A 17,574-nucleotide genomic window follows, 5' to 3' on the forward strand; every position below is an offset into this window, starting at 1 on the left:
AGCACTTCCAGCACAATGTTGAATAAGAGTGGTGATAAAGGGCATCCTTGTCTGGTTCCCATTCTCAAGGGAAATGCTTTCAGCCTCTCCATTTAGGATGATGTTGGCTGTTGGCTTTGTATAAATGCCCTTTATCATGTTGAGGAATTTTCCTTCTATTCCTATTTTGCTGAGAGTTTTTATCATGAATAGGTATTGGGCTTTATCAAATGCCTTTTCTGCATCAATTGATAAGATCATGTGGTTCTTATCTTTTTTTTATTAATGTGATGGATTACATTGATTGTTTTTCTAATCTTGAACCATCCCTGCATACCTGGTATGAATCCCACTTGGTCGTGGTGAATTATTCTTTTGATATGTTATTGAATTCTATTGGCTAGAATTTTGTTGAGAATTTTTTGCATCTAAGTTCATGAGGAATATTGGTCTGTGATTTTCTTTTTTTGTGATGTCTTTACATGGTTTTGGTGTCAGGGTTATGCTGGCTTCATAGAATGAGTTTGGGAGTATTCCATCATTTTCTATGTTCTGAAATACCTATAGTAGTAGTGGTGTTAACTCCTCTCTGAAAGTTTAGTAGAATTCTCCAGCGAGCAGGGCCAGGGCTTTTTTTGGGGGGGGCGGGGGGAGTCTTTAAATTACCTTTTCAATCTCTTCTTTTGTAATGGGTTTATTTAGTTGTTCTACCTCTGTTTGTGGTAGTTTAGATAGGTAGTGTGTTTCTTGAAATTTGTCCATTTCCTCTAGGCTTTGAAATTTGTTATCTAGGCTTTTTTTCTGCATATTTATTCATGTCAATACAGATTCAAAAAAAAAAATAGAGATGATGCTCTTCCACACGTATGGCTTCAAAATGTGTTCTTCCACTCGACAAGTTTGGAACTTTCAGCAAGAAAAATGGGGAGAAGTGGATTTTTAGGAAGTTTGCTTGCCAGTGTACTGGATGATGTAATTTCTCCTTACTACTCTCGTTAAGAAAACGTGTATAAAATATGTATGTAAATTTGCATTATCCTTTGAATCAGTCAGGGTTCATTTGAAGGAGATAAAAAAAAAAAACCCTAGCTATTCTAAATTATTGTTAAAAGATTTGATTTATGAAAAAAAATGTGTTTACAAGATTGTCGGAAGGTCTCGAAGAATGGTGTCTAGGCTGATTCTCTAGAACTGACCTTGACCTGTAGAATTGAGCTGCTTCTTCCCTGTAATTGGGAAGAGAGGGAGTTAAGAGGCACCCCTCAGAAAGGTTGACTCCAGAAACACACCACCCTAGGTGACATACAGGGCCATAGCTGTCACTGCCACTACTGTTGGCCCTAGAGCCACCCAGCATCTGCTCAATCCATACCACCAAAAAGCAGATGCCCTCTGTCCCTGTGTCTTGCCTATCTACTGTCACTAAGGCAGTGACCTATATACTGGAAGCTGAAAGACAAAAGCCTTTACAATTGTGCTCGCCATCAGAAGTCACAGAGAGATGTCTTCTGCCTCACTCTGTCTTCCAAATTTCATGTGAATGCATCTAATTTGACAGAACGTAAATCACCTGAAACTCTAGCTCAAGGGGATCTAGGAAATATAGTTTTTAGCTGTCCAATCTCTGCAATATAGGACAACCCAAGCCCATCAGATCAAAATGTTGGAATGGATGTTGAATCTCACCATATTCACCAACCTCAAGAGTTTTGAAGTTGGACTTGTATTTCTTTTGGATGCATCACTGTACAAAAAAGAACTTTAAGGCATGATAAAGAGGGACATTTGATCTGAAGGGGTAATACATGACACTACAATTTATTTAATTTCATCTCTATTGCTAGTTATGTATTTTTTCTATTTTTTCCACATAAACAGTGTTTTGATAAATAGCTCTTATCAGAGTCAGTACAGCCTCTATGTTGGTAAACCAATGGTCAATTTTCAAGCCTCATTTTACTTGACCAAGCACTAGTAGCACAGTGGTTAAGCACTCAGCCACTAATTGAAAGGTTGGTGGTTCAAACCCACCAGCTGCTTCACAGGAGAAAGATGTGGCGGTCTGCTTCCAAAAAGATTTACAGCCTAGGAAACTTTTTGGGGCAGTTGTACTCTATTCTATAGAATCGCTAAGAGTCAGAATCAATTCTACAGCAATAGTTTTTGTTTTTTAAATCAGAACAGTTGACATGGCTGCTCACTCTTTCCTTGAAACTCTTTGCTTGGTTTCCAGAATCCTACACTTTCATGGTTTTCCTTCTAGTTCATTTGCTGTTTCCCTCCTTTTCTGGTTCCTCCTCATTTCTTCAGCTATTAATGTTGGGTGTCCCGGGAGTCAGTCTTGGGACCCCTTCTCCTCTCTGTCTACATTGCTCTCTGGTCATTTCCTCCAATCTTAGGGCTTTAAATACCGTTTAAAAGCTGCTGGTGATATATTGTTCATTATTACCTAGCTGCTTAGGTGAAAAAAGGATTTAACATGAATGTTTTTTCTGGAGTAGTGCAGTGAGCATCTTTTCAGATGTGGAAGCCTTTATTTGAATAGCAAATGTCGATATGGCCTAGAAGTTTAAATATTCGGTTAGCATATTTGTTTTAGATATGCTTTATCAGATTTTTTATATTGCTGGTAAGCCGTATGATTTTTTAAACTTCTGAAGCTTCCTTTCTCATTTATGCTGGCATTAGTATCCAGAAAGTAGGATTCTTTTTGCACTTTGCAAACAGGCTTACATACCATTGTTTTTTGTTTTTTGTTTTTTTTTTTGTCTTGACAGCTTTTAGAAAGAACTACCAGTGGATTTGAAGAATCAGATTCTGGTGCTACCAAGAGTCCGCTTCACTTGGCTGTAAGTCAGATGCCATGGACAGCTTCACCTGTTACAAAAAAAAAAAAAAACTAAACATTTCTAAAACTAAGCTGTGCTTAAAATATATAATATTGCAGTAATAAGCAGTAATGAAAGCAGTACATAGTTAAAGGCACAGGCTGAGGAGAGAAAGACTGCCTTGTGTTCCAGTCCCAGCTTTACATGCTCATGACTTTAGGGACATTACTAACCCTTTCTGAGCCTCAGTTTGCCCATCTGGAAAATAAGGGCAAATGAAAAGAGATAGTGTATATAAAGCCCTTACTTAGCACAGTGTGTTTAATAAATTATTGTTTAAAATTTATAACAATTTTAAAAATTATTATATCACTAGCAGTTAAATCAATCAGCTGAGGAAATGCAAAGCAAACATTTTAGTTTAAGAGAACTGATTATGGGTAAAGATGCACAGACCAGTTTTGGAGTCAAAGCTATAGATAATTGAATGCCATATTTAAAAACCTGCCAAGACTTTTGAGCACACACTTGCAAGAGCAAGATGAGCACATACATAATTGTAACTGGGCTGTCTCTGCCTGGACTTGAAACTGGGGTCTCAGAGGAGACCTTAGACTCTGGCTATTATACTGGGTGAGATCTGGGAGGGAGAGAAAGAGATTTATATTATCACTGGTTAAGCATCTTCCCTGTATACCACTAACTGAAGGAAAATGCAACAGCTCAGAGTGATGATCCTTAAACTCTTCAAGAAGGTGTCTAATCTGGGAAGCCCACCCACCACTCTGCCTCGCGTGGTGCCCTGCTAACAACTGGTGATCAGCAAGTGTTTCCTCAGGACCTTGCTGACTGGCAGCCACACTAAGACCAGCCAGCTCACCTGCCCAAGGTGCCGCTGAATTGTGAGCACTAAGTCCAGGGCCGCAAAGATGGTGTTGGGATGCGTCTTTGCTTAATGAAACCCAGAGACAGGACCCTGGGAAGAGTGAGAAGGGGCTGGGTCTCTATGTTTCACTGGTCTTCATGACATTTCACTTACTACCATGCATAAATAAGCACTTCATCAGTATCCTTCTGATGAAAATTGAGATAGAGAATTTTAGAGAGAAGAGCAGGGTGTTTTACTAATAGGCTTACATAGATGTTCAGGGAAGGCAAGGGGAAACAGGGCAACCCCACAAGCATTGGCAGTATCTAGAACCAGTCATACTCTGGAGCACTCTCTTCATTACCTGTCTCACCACATAATCACCAACACACCTATTGACACCCTACTCCCACACCTTCTGGTACATCCATCAACACACCCACTAACACACACACACATTTTGAGTCCAGTAAAATTAGGCTAAAATGTACATTGAGCCTTGCTCCTGGAGATGAATTTAGAGTGGGAAGGGTGAATGGATAGTGGGATAACTATATGTATAAAACTTCATACCAGTTAGTTCTTAGTACAGGTTGCTCTAAAGGTTGCTCCCTAGAATTCGTGTTCAGCCATCTGCTGTGCCTGGGAAAGTGTCCCCAAAGCTGAGGGTTTGCAAACATAGTACTAGCTGCTTCTAGAGAGGCCTATTCGGAGGGTTATCTACGAATTTTCTGCCCTTTGAAAACCGGGTCGATTGCCTCTCCAAGCCTGCTATTAATCTGAGAAGAGGCTTTGTTGGTATCCAAAAATTTTTTCATCTCTCATTCTTTTTTTCAAAAAAGTATTTGCTGAGTTCTTACTGTGTGCCAGGCATTCTGCTAAGTTCTGCGGATTTCCAGTCACATAAAGAAGGGTGAAATGATAGCATTGCAAAGAATTGAACTTTGGTAGATCTGCAGCTGGCAGGGGCATGGGAAGGACACAGAGAGGAGGTCCCAGATACTACTCCACTCATTAGCAACTCACCTGGACATGGTTTTCCCACCTGTAAATTGAGGGAAGTGAGCTGAGAATCCCAAAGACCTTTTCCAGTTTGTTCATTTATTCAATTGTTCATTGTGTTAACTTGGCCAAGTACCTAACGTCTTGCATCTTAGTTTCCCCATCCATAAGATGGGAGAAATAGCAGTACCTCTCTCATAGGGTCACTGTGAAGATGACATGAGTTAATGCATGTAAAGGACTTAGAACAGTGCCTGGCACATACGTACAATCAGCTAACATTGCCCTCATCATTAGTGACTGTGTTTCAAGAGCTGGAGATGTTGCAGTAAACACAACCTAGCCTCTGCCCTTGTGGAGATTCCAGTCTGGGAGGTGGACGATAGGCGAGTAAATATAGCATGTAAGATGGTGACGAGTGCTGCAGGTGCTACAGAGAAAATGAAATGGCATCAGTGAGATAGTATTGAGGTGGCAGATGGGGTACTGCTTTACGTAGCATAGAATCACACATTTGAACTGAGATCTTAAGAGCTACTCGTATTGATGTCTGATGGGAAGAGTGTTATGGGCAGAAGAGCAAATTCCTAAGGTAAGAGTGTGCTCGGTGTTTTCCTGGAGCAACAAGGAGACCACTGTGGCTGGAGGGGAGAGTGCTTGGGGATGAGGCCCGGCATGTTGCAGGACAGGGGGGCTGCCACAAATCATGGAAGACTCATAGGCCATTGTAAGAACTTTGGCTTTTGCTCTGAGCAAAGTAGGAAACTGTGTAGAGGGTTTTGAGAAGGAGAATGACATGATGTGACTTTAGTTTAAAAGGATTATTCTAGCTTCTGTGTTGAGTTGAAATTGTAAGGCCACAAACAGAAGCAAGGCATCCAGGCAAGAGATGATGATGATGACCTTCACCAGGGTGGTAGCAGCAGGTTAGTTCTAAAATTATTTTATTCTTTCCCTTTAAATGATAACACTTTCTTTAAAAATTATTATTTGCTTCAGGAACCCCACAAATAGGCCCATCACCCATTCCAGGGGTCTCCATAGCAATTAACTTGATAAAATCCAAGGCATATAATTTCTTAGGCGGAAGCATTCTAGCAGTGAAATAGAACCAGATGCCCCCAAACCTTGGCTGCTGCAAGAAACCTGACCTGCCTTGAGTTACTATTTCCTGGCTGAATGATTCAAGTCTCCAGGGTTATCGGCCCAATGAATTTCACAAGCATTTCATCCATTTGAAAAATTAAATTAAGAAACAAGGCTATGCAAATACAAGGCTCCAGCTGTCGAGATTTCCAGATGGACCCATTGTTTTCATGGATTCTGTTGAGAACCCAAACTCTGTCTCCTCTTTGCCCTAGTTCCTATCGAAAACAGTTCAAAGAAATTAATCATGTTTAAGAAATATTTAAGTTACTTAATGAGATATTTTTATTAAAAAGATATTTCTTAAAACAATTTTTAAGTGTTTTATCGATACCCGCAGTGAAGGCTTGAACTGGGTTGTCTATCAAAAGCCAAAATATTACATGCTCTTTGAACCAGTATATTGATTCTTTTGTGTAATTCCTTCCTCCCTTAATTGTTTCAGAAACTATTTATGGAATTCCTATAAAGCACCTGGTTTAGGATGGTAATAGAAAAATTAAAAAGAGTTTTCATCAGGTACTGCTGACATGAGAAAAAATCTAGTTGCCTTTCTGTCTACTTGAGTCTTTTTCAGACAGTTTTGATTCTTTATTGTAGAAACTTCAAGAATCATATAACTTCCTAAAGATAGAATCCTGCAATTTAACCATAAAATGAAATTCTATATTATATGGTAGTTTGTTTCCAGGGTTAAGCTCTAAAGTGTGGAGGTAAAGGAAAACCCTAATATAATCAAAATTACCTTTATAATTCCCTTTAAATTACCCTTAAAGTTTACTATACATAGTTTTATGTCTTCAACCATATACAATAATGCTCATGCATACTAAAATTCATGTACCATGAGTTACTACACTAAAGAAAAGAACAAGGGAGAATTTTATAAGTAAATCTGGGCTTTCAACCATTCTGGCATTTAAGAGAATTTTCAAGTGCCTGATATAGAAGAAGCATGGGTTGGAATTATAAAGTTTTCCTAACTAACAGCAGGGTTTACTCTGTTTTATTTTAATATTAAGCTTCTTTAACACGTGCTAATGGGTTTGTTTTTGGTGGTGAGGATTAAAGGAGAAAGTGCATGGATCTTTTACAGGGGGTTAAGTTCTTAAGTCAGCACGTAACTTAAGTGTCCTGTGATGTGAATCTGCTGTTCTAGACAGTGCTGACTCCTTCCTTCTGTGCACATTTCTCCTTTCCCCTGTGTGTCTTCTCTTTATTAAATCGAAATATGTCAGCCTTTGTGCTTTGTATATACGTATGTACGTATATATGCATGCAATTTGTAAGTGGCCGATCCATTTTCCTAGACTAAGTCAAATTGTCAGAAGTGAAAATGTTTACTAGCCTTGTCATCATGGTTCCTGGCACTGAAGGACCAGCATTTGCAAGCAGCATCTAGAACCTGCTGTTATCTACATGAGCTCATTTCCCTTCGGTATGACGTCAGGATTTCTACATAAGCTGAGTCAGTTATTACCACTGCAATTTAAAACATGGGGAAGTGTTATGCAAAGTCAATTTTCAAATAGTCCACAGAGTCAAGCCCAGAGTAAAGTACAGTAGATGGATTCACACCTTGGTGTAGATGCTCCTGTTACCACAGCCCTTTACACGAAATAGGCGTTCTCCAGTTTAAGATCACGTATGGCCTGAGCAGATAATGACTGAAGCTAGGTGATGGATATATGGGAATTAATTATCCTATCTTCTCTTTTTTATATGTTTGAAATTTCCAATAATAAAAAGTTTCAAAAATATACTGTAGGAATTCTCATAAGACCAGACTTAATGGTCTGACAGACTGGAAGGACCCCAGTGGTCATGGCCCCCAGACCTTCTGTTGCCCCAGGACAGGAGCCATTCCCGAAGCCAACTCTTCAGACATGGATTGGACTGGACAATGGGTTGGAGAGGGATGCTGGTGAGGAGTGAGCTTCTTGGATCAGGTGAACACGTGAGACTATGTTGGCATCTCCTGCCTGGAGGGGAGATGAGAGGGTGCAGGGGGTTAGAAGCTGGCGAAAAGGACACGAAAAGAGAGAGTGGAGGGAGAGAGCAGGCTGTCTCATTAGGGGGAGAGTAATTGGGAGTGTGTAGCAAGGTGTATATGGGTTTTTGTGTGAGAGACTGACTTGATTTGTAAACTTTCACTTAAAGCACAATAAAAATTATTTAAAGAAAAAAAAAAAAAATATATATATACCGTAGGTCTGACAGAGACTGGAGGAACCCCTGAGACTGTGGCTCCTAGACACTATGCTAACCCAGGACCAAAACCATTCCTGACGCCCGTTTTTCAGACAAAGATTAGAAAGGCTATAAAACAGAAAATACACACATGAGGAATGTGCTTCTTCGTTCAATCAAATATATGAGACCAAATGGGCAACTCCTGCCCAAAAGCAAAACAAGATGACAGGAAGGGACAGGAACTGGACAAAGGGACACAGGGAACCCAGAGTAGAAAGAGGGAGAGTGCTGTCATATTGTGGGGATTGCAACCAATGTTACAAAACAGTACATAAATTTTTTTTTTAAATAATTTTTATTGAGCTTTAAGTGAAAGTTTACAAATCAAGTCAGTCTGTCACATATAAGCTTATATACACCTTACTCCATACTCCCACTTACTCTCCCCCTAATGAGTCAGCCCTTCCAGTCTCTCCTTTCATGACAATTTTGCCAGTTTCTAACCCTCTCTACCCTCCCATCTCCCCTCCAGACAGGAGATGCCAACACAGTCTCAAGTGTCCACCTGATACAAGTAGCTCACTCTTCCTCAGCATCTCTCTCCTACCCATTGTCCAGTCCCTTCCGTGTCTGATGAGTTGTCTTCGGGAATGGTTCCTGTCCTGGGCCAGCAGAAGGTTTGGGGACCATGACTGCCAGGATTCCTCTAGTCTCAGTCAGACCATTAAGTCTGGTCTTTTTATGAGAATTTGGGGTCTGCACCCCACTGATCTCCTGCTCCCTCAGGGGTTCTCCGTTGTGCTCCCTGTCGGGGCAGTCATCGGTTGTGGCCGGGCACCATCTAGTTCTTCTGGTCTCAGGATGATGTAAGTCTCTGGTTCCTGTGGCCCTTTCTGTCTCTTGGGCTCATAGTTATTGTGTGACCTTGGTGTTCTTCATTCTCCTTTGATCCAGGTGGGTTGAGACCAATTGATGCATCCTAGATGGCCGCTTCTTAGCATTTAAGACCCTGGACGCCACATTTCAAAGTGGGATGCAGAATGTTTTCATAATAGAATTATTTTGCCAATTGACTCAGAAGTCCCCTTAAGCCATAGTCCCCAAACCCCCGCCCTTGCTCCGCTGACCTTTGAAGCATTCAGTTTATCCCGGAAACTTCCTTGCTTTTGGTCCAGTCCAGTTGAGTTGACCTTCCATGTATTGAGTATTGTCCTTCCCTTCACCTAAAGTAGTTCTTATCCACTAATCAGTAAATAACCCTCTCCCACCCTCCCTCCCTCCCCCCTTGCCCGTAACCACAGAAGTATGTGTTCTCAGTTTATACTATTTCTCAAGATCTTATAATAGTGGTCTTATACAATATTTGTCCTTTTGCCTCTGACTAATTTCGCTCAGCATAATGCCTTCCAGGTTCCTCCATGTTATGAAATGTTTCACAGATTTGTCACTGTTCTTTATCAATGCGTAGTATTCCATTGTGTGAATATACCACAATTTATTTAACCATTCATCCGTTGATTGACACCTTGGTTGCTTCCAGCTTTTTGCTATTGTAAACAGAGCTGCAATAAACATGGGTGTGCATATATCTGTTCATGTGAAGGCTCTTATTTCTCTAGGGTATACTCCGAGGAGTGGGATTTCTGGGTTGTATGGTAGTTCTATTTCTAACTTTTTAAGAAAATGCCAGATAGATTTCCAAAGTGGTTGTACCATTTGACATTCCCACCAGCAGTGTATAAGAGTTCCAATCTCTTCGCAGCCTCTCCAACATTTATTATTTTGTGTTTTTTGGATTAATGCCATCCTTGTTGGAGTGAGATGGAATCTCATTGTAGTTTTAATTTGCATTTCTCTAATGGCTAATGATCGAGAGCATTTTCTCATGTATCTGTTAGCTGCCTGAATATCTTCTTTAGTGAAGTGCGTGTTCATATCCTTTGCCCACTTCTTGATTGGGTTGTTTGTCTTTTTGTGGTTGAGTTTTAACAGAATCATATAGATTTTAGAGATCAGGCGCTGGCCGGAGATGTCATAGCTGAAAATTCTTTCCCAGTCTGTAGGTGGTCTTTTTGCTCTTTTGGTGAAGTCTTTAGATGAGCATACAAAATAGTACATAAATTTTTTTTTATTAACTTTTATTAAGCTTCAAGTGAACATTTACAAATCCAATCAGTCTGTCACATATAAGTTTACATACATCTTACTCCGTACTCCCACTTGCTCTCCCCCTATTGAGTCAGTCCTTTCAGTCTCTCCTTTCATGACAGTTTTGCCAGCTTCCCTCTCTCTCTATCCTCCCATCCCCCCTCCAGACAAGAGTTGCTAACACACTCTCAAGTGACCACCTGATATAATTAGCTCACTCTTCATCAGCCTATCTCTCCCACCCGCTGACCAGTCCCTTTCATGTCTGATGAGTTGTCTTCGGGAATGGTTCCTGTCCTGGGCCAGCAGAAGGTTTGGGGACCATGACTGCCAGGATTCCTCTAGTCTCAGTCAGACCATTAAGTATGGTCTTTTTATGAGAATTTGGGGTCTGCATCCCACTGATCTCCCGCTCCCTCAGGGGTCCTCTGCTGTGCTCCCTGTCAGGGCAGTCATCGATTGTGGCCGGGCACCAACTAGTTCTTCTGGTCTCAGGATGATGTAGGTCTCTGGTTCATGTGGCCCTTTCTGTCTCTTGGGCTCTTAGTTGTCGTGTGACCTTGGTGTTCTTCATTTTCCTTTGCTCCAGGTGGGTTGAGACCAGTACATAAATTTTTTAATGAGAAATTAACTTGTGCTGTAAACTTTCACCTAAAGCACGATAAAATTAAATGTATATATACCTTAGGGTTATGTTGCATCCTTTCCATAGGAGCTCATGAAAAGTCCACAGCTCAACCTCTGGGGTCTGATTTGTGAGCCTTTGAATCCCAGCCACACCACATAAGGCTGTGTAGTTATGAATGAGCTAGTGAACATCCCTGCTCTTCTTGGTCCTCATTGGTACAATGTGAGTAATAACATTAATGGCCAAGCCATGGGTTGTTGTGAGAATTAAATGCAGTGATGTATGTCCAGATGTATGATCACTGCCTGGCACCAGCAATTGCTCAAAAAACTTAGCTGTTGCTGCAGAATTTAGGTAACAATAAAGGCTTACTCTCCTGTGCAGTTACGCTTTGCACAGGAATTATAGATCAGAAAGTTAGACCTGCAGGAATTTATTTCCTGTCTCAAGAAAAGCATTGTGTGTAGTAAAAGAGCAATAAGCTAGAAGTGCACCTTCTTACTTCATTGTTGTTGTTGTCATGTGCCATCCAGTCGATTCCCACTCATAGTGACTCTGTAAGACAGAGTGGAACTGCTTGATCATAAACCTCCATGTTAAGCCTTCCATAAAGAGCCCTGGTGGACAATGGTTAAGTGCTCGACTGCTAACCAAAAGGTCGGCAGTTAGAACCCACCCAGCTGCTCTGGGGGAGAAAGACCTGGCCGTCTGCTTCCTACTCTGTCACATGGGATCACTATGAGTCTGAATCAACTTGACAGCACCCAACAACAACGAAAGCCTTCTGCAGAAGGGGTTTAGGTTTCTGATTCAATGTTTGTTATTCAACTCTCTGCCATTACACGTAGAGACAAAAAAATATATATATTTTCTTTGAAAGTTAATTAAATAGAATTGTAGCAGGAAATTGTAAGACAGTGCCTAAAAGCATGGGTTTTTAGTGTTCACAGATTCTGAGTTTCAAATCCTGATTTTGTCATTTACTAGCTAAATGATCATGGCCAAGTTAATTAACATTGCCTTGTTTTGGTATCTTCACCTGTAAAACGAGCTTGTTTGCAATGATTAAATGAGATACTAGAGACAGAGCGCTCAGCACAGACCCCAGCACACAAAAAGCCCTCAATAAATAATTGCTATTTTAAAAATATGTTTTTTACTACTAGTCTTAATAAATAACAATAACAATCTTTATATTTTCATTCATTTATTTATCAAATAATTGCTGAGTGTCTACTGTGTACCAGGCAGGATTCTAGGATATAGTAGTGAACAGCACACACAAAGGCCCCTCAATCAAAGACGTTAAACAACAAATATATAAGTTATCAAGTGGTAATAAGTGCTACAAAGAACAAAGCAGGATAAGTGAGGTGGAGAGTGTCTGGAAGTGTGTGTGAGGTGGAAGGTGTAGGGCTATTTTATATATAGACTGCTTTGAGAAGCCCTCCTGGTAAGAGGATATTTGAACATAAGTAGCAGGAAAGCCGCATGGATATCTGGGGGAAGAGCTTCACACACAGGGGAAACAGGAAGTAAGGATGTAATGACCCAGAGAGGGGAATGCGTGTAACTAAGGAACTGTTGGGGGCAGTGTGGGTGGAACAGGGTGAGTGAGGGGACTGACTGGAGGTGAAGGTGGTGGGAGGCCAGACCCTGAGGGACTGGTTGGTCCCAGAAAGGAGTTTGGGATTTTATTCTCAATAAGGGCAGCGGCCAGAGGCTAGTTTTAAAGAAGGAGTGACATGATCCAAGTTGGGTTTTAAAAGATTTCATCTGGCAGCTGTCTCAATAGTAGATTGTAGGGGGACAAGGATGGGAAGGGAGGCTTTTATTATAATTCGGGAAAGAAATATGATGGTGGCATGGTGGGTAGTGAGAAGTGGATAGCTTCTGGATATATTTTAAAGAAAAAGTAGAGATGATGATGGCTTGGAAGTGTGGTTGAAGGCTACTTCACCTTTGTGTGAATTAGAACAGGGCGTGTGTAAAATGTCTTCCTGCCAAGATGCCTGATGGCACTTCTGTGTGAATTAGCAAAAGGCAGCCAATCTCTTCCTCTCAGCAGACACATTGTACCAGGAACTTTTTGCTTTTTTCCAAGTAAATCATGCTTTAAGTCATAGCTGCAGGTAGAAAAGAAAAAAAAAAAAGGTGATATAAGAAGAGCCTTGTTTGCTGAAGACTCTGGGGACAGGCTTCCTCTTGTTTTCCTCTCTCTTTCTTTACCTCCCTCCACCAGCCCTTTTACTTTGTGGGGAAGGATGTCTTTACCCTCCGTATTTTCAGTGTCCTTTGCCTTTGTGTGTATGTGTATATACTTTTTTTTTTTTAACCTTATATACTCAATAAAATATCTTTCAGATTTTTAGTTTTGTTTTTTAGTGGTGTGGCATAGGACCTCATAATAGGACTAAACTTGGTGGACTATATTTCCATAATTATTTCCATGTTTTCATTATAATCAATGGAAGAAATAAAGGAGCAAGCAGGAAGCATCAACCTTACACAAGATATTCTGCAAGGCCTGCGTGATCTTACCTCTTTTCATCTTCAGAGCAACCCTGGGAAGCAGCTTTTATTGCTTTCATTTTACAGATAAGGAAACAAACTCTAAATGAAATTAAGAAACTCACCCAAAGTCACATGGTTAGAAATTAGTAAAGTATTAGACTGTAATTGAAGTCTGTATGCCTCTGTTGAATCTTAGTAATTTATTCCTCTAGGTTTAACAGAATAGTCTCCTGGAAAAAAAAAATTCTAATTATGTCAATATGTTTAGGACTTATAGATATGAGAGTATGTTAATTCATCAGCTATTTATTTGTATTACATTGATAGACATAAACATAAGAATACATTAATACATTTAGGCCATTGGGCAAATTATTTGGCATAAGAGAAAGAGCATGAAGAAATTCATACATAACTGTCAGATTTTGAATCCTAATTTTTCAGTCTAGCTGTCTGGTTTGCCTTGTGTTTCAAAAATGATCCCAAGAGACTCCAAAGCCTCTTTCTGACTTGCTCTTTGGAGTGGCCTCTATCTTGCAACCTTGGAGGCTTGGACCCTCATGTGGATTATTGTGGGATTTGAGGTCATTGAACATTTGAGTAGTTGGTTTCTTCTTTGCAGGCCTACAATGGGCACCATCAAGCCTTGGAAGTCCTTCTGCAGTCTCTGGTGGACCTGGACATCAGGGATGAGAAAGGTCGCACTGCTCTGGACCTGGCTGCCTTTAAGGGACACACAGAATGTGTGGAAGCACTTATCAATCAGGGCGCGTCCATCTTAGTGAAAGACAATGTAACCAAAAGAACCCCCCTTCATGCCTCAGGTAGGTCTTGTCAAGGGTCTGGCTGACGTTTTGGCCATGATTCTGGATACCCTAATTCTTTGGCCCACTTATAATTTTGAGTAAAAGGATGGCAGTATCTTCTTTCATCCCAATTTTTAAAACAACCGTTTGCTTTTGCCATTAGATAGACCTACATGCTTCTAAAATGCTTCTGGCCTGCTCTCCACCTGGAGATGATTGGTGTTCTCTGACCAGATAGGCTTGGGACTTCTTCATGTGTCACATAACTTGAAAGAGAGTCAGAACCAAAGGCTACTGCAAAGCTTTCTGAATAAAGGGGCAGGGTGTAATGTGATCTTCAGAATAAGTTACATAGAACAAAACATTAAAGTCACCCATCATTTTAAAGTGTAAAATGAAAGAGTCTTCAGGGCTGTTCCATAAAGGAGTCATCAGACAGCATCTAATTAGTATATCATTCTGCCAGCCTAAAGATGCTTTTCAGCTTTTGCTCTGATTTTGATGTATCAGGTATAAAAATAAAACAGAGACTGTTAAAAAGTGCATATATGTTTTTAAAGTACATATATATATATATCAAACAGTAAGTCATTTGCCTTTCCTGGAATTGCTCTCCAATGCATGTGAAATAATACTGTCAAGACACTTCTAGATATATAAACCAGTTGCTGTCAAGTTGATTCCAACTCATGGTGACCCCATGTCAGAGTAGAACGGTGCTCCATAGGGCTTTCAATGACTGATTTTTTAAGAAGAAGATCACCAGGCCTTTCTTCCAAGGTACCTCTGGGTGGACTCAAACCTCCAACCTTTTGGTTAGCAGTAGAGTGCATTAACTGTTCGCACCACCCCAGGACTACACAGATATAAAAGTAATGTGGAAGAATCTCTAGCTCAACTAACACATAAATGTCATGGAGCTCAGGAAATCCATTGATACCAGCCTTTCATCAAGGCGGTCATTATCAGCTTATAAGAAGTAACTGTCTTACATGGTGAAATAATGGATGTACTGATGAAACAAAGGAGTAAGACAGTTTTTGAAAAGGCTTTATGATTCCTGTTATTTGAGAAACATTTTCCTGGACTAATAAAAAAAAAAAATTTTTTTTTTTTTTATTAGACCTTGTAGAGTATTTCCCTCAGCACCCAGAACGTCCAAACCACTGAAGATAAACAGCATGGAGATTGAAAAGACCTGGCTGTTGCCTAATTACCTGGAAATGATTGTTGCTGGAAAAGATTTTAGCTGTGAGGGCAGCAATGGTTGGTGTGGCTGAATTAGAAATTCTTATTTCCCATCACAGTCTCCTCTTTTTGTTCCCTAGGTCTTCTTGGTATTATTATAAGGTTCAAATTTAGTTCTTCCTTCTTAAGATTAGTTGCCTGTTAGTAAGGCAAGCATCCTGCTTACTTATCAAGTAATTTCTGACAATTACGAAGGACCTGTTTTCATGGTAAACAGGTAAACAATGAAGAAGAGTCACTCATTTGCCGCTGTCATGTAGGCTGTGATCTAATGGAGCCCCCTAGTGGTCAACAAGACTCACTCCATTTGGATTTCCCCATGTCATTTATTAAAAAGACGCAGACTGTCGTTTGACTCTGTTCTCCACAAAATGTCTGCTATATGGAAAACATTAGCCTGTGCTTTAAGGATCTGCTTACCCAGAATCTCTTTCAGCTAATTTGAGAGGCCAATTTTTTAAATTTCAAATCCTGGAAGTACTGTGAGGAGCAGGAGCCAGGATGGTATTAGAGGTTTTGGCATAGATAGTTGCAGTGACATTGCTGGTTTTTGAGCAGCATGAAAAATGGCTGTCACTCATAACCAGGGAGAGGCTGGGCTAGTGGGAGACAAAGCAGGGCACAGCTAAAGGAGATGTTAGCATCTTCTTGCTAGAAGGCAACTGGGGGGAAAGGTAGTGTGTGGGAAGCCCAGGAGAATTGCAGCTTGACTACACTTTTACAATAAGGGGACTTATATTGACCTGAGCGCTATTAGCTAAATTCAAAAAAGCTACTGTTAAAAAAAAAAAAAAATGACTGTAGAAGTTGGTTTGCTCTCCAACATACTGAGTGAAAGATATAAACTTAGATGATTTTTTCCCTTTTCTGTTTTGCCAAAAATCAGACATCCTTGGAGTTATGATTATGAATATTCAAAGATGATCAAATTGATCCTGAAAGAGGAACTAGTCAAAATATGCTGTTCCCGCACCTTCACGATACCATCGAATGTACCGCGCGGCTGTAGGATTCAGCTGTCAGCCCTCTGCTAATCATTTCCTACTGGTGCACATTAAGCTCCTTGCATATTTTGTCAGTGGTAACATATTTAATGTAATTTTTAAAACAAAGCCAAACAACAGCAACAACAACACATTACCTGTACTCCAGTGCACAAAATTTCCTCCTGAGACACATAAACGGAATGTTTCTGAGACTGAGCCAAACGCAATGGTCTACAAAATGTGGGTATTATTTCTGTGGTTAATTTGAGTGGTGTCCATGAATAGGAGCGAATTCTAGCACGTATTATCCCTGAAAAAATGTGTCATTGTTAAATTAGCATTCTCTCATGACTGGCATGCAATGAAAAGGACTGTAAAAAAGAGCTCTTAGAAGGGCCTTTATCACCCTAACATAGCTACGTCTATTCCCTTCTCTCTCCACATCCTTAATGAGCTAAATGCAATACATTGTATGGTGTTCTCACTGTTGAGAGAGAAGAGAAAGTCACACTTGGAATTTTAAAGATATTTGCTCTCATCTTACTCCCTGAGGGGAAACCCTGGTGGCGTAGTGGTTAAGTGCTACGGCTGCTAACCAAAGGGTCGGCAGTTCGAATTCTCCAGGCGCTCCTTGGAAACTCTATGGGGCAGTTCTACTCTGTCCTATTGGGTCACTATGAGTCAGAATCGACTCGACCACACTGGGTTTGGTTTTTTGGTTTACTCCCTGAGTGGAAAGCTGTGTCTATTGTAAATCTTTGGGTTCCATCCAACAAGCTGGAGTGAAGTACCTTGTACCAGGTGATTATCATAGGATGTTTACTGCCCAGCCTCATGGTACCACCACGTTTTAAAGCAGCACGTGGGGTAAGGACACAGCCTGCCCAAGGGCACACCAGGGCAAGGAGGGGCCAGACGAGGGCAGGGCAGCCAAAAGGAAAGGGCTCTGAGGGTGCCTGAATAAGAGCAGGGCAGAGGAGGGGAGAGGAGAGGAGGGAGGCAGTGGGAGCCCCACCTACAGAATGCTTGAGACACTCCGGAAGGCAAAGACATGATAGGCTGTAGTTTAAGGAATCCTGGAACTCAGGCATCCTCCAGCCACTGGGGGCCCATCTGAGTCCCTGGAGAGAGCCAGTCCATCAATGAGCAGGCTGAGCTAGCGTGAGACAAAGCTGGGCTTGGCAGGGCATAGCTAAAAAATGAATAGTTTACACCTTTTCAGCTTGAG

At 40.8% G+C, this 17,574-nt stretch overlaps 1 protein-coding gene across 4 annotated transcripts in view; it reads left to right on the forward strand.

Annotated features, from left to right (window-relative positions):
- Nucleotides 1–17,574, forward strand: part of ANKRD44 (ankyrin repeat domain 44) — a 373,968-nt gene that overhangs the window by 333,473 nt on the left and 22,921 nt on the right. For 3 of the 4 annotated variants that reach the window (XM_064286864.1, XM_064286862.1, XM_064286865.1), the window contains 2 exons: nucleotides 2,757–2,828; nucleotides 13,929–14,130. In XM_064286864.1, the coding sequence (XP_064142934.1) occupies nucleotides 2,757–2,828; nucleotides 13,929–14,130 (274 nt within the window). The remainder of the gene's footprint in view (nucleotides 1–2,756; nucleotides 2,829–13,928; nucleotides 14,131–17,574) is intronic. The other variant, XM_064286863.1, reaches the window with a different exon arrangement.

This window comes from Loxodonta africana, chromosome 6, assembly GCF_030014295.1.
Source record: "Loxodonta africana isolate mLoxAfr1 chromosome 6, mLoxAfr1.hap2, whole genome shotgun sequence".
Lineage (NCBI taxonomy): Eukaryota > Metazoa > Chordata > Mammalia > Proboscidea > Elephantidae > Loxodonta > Loxodonta africana.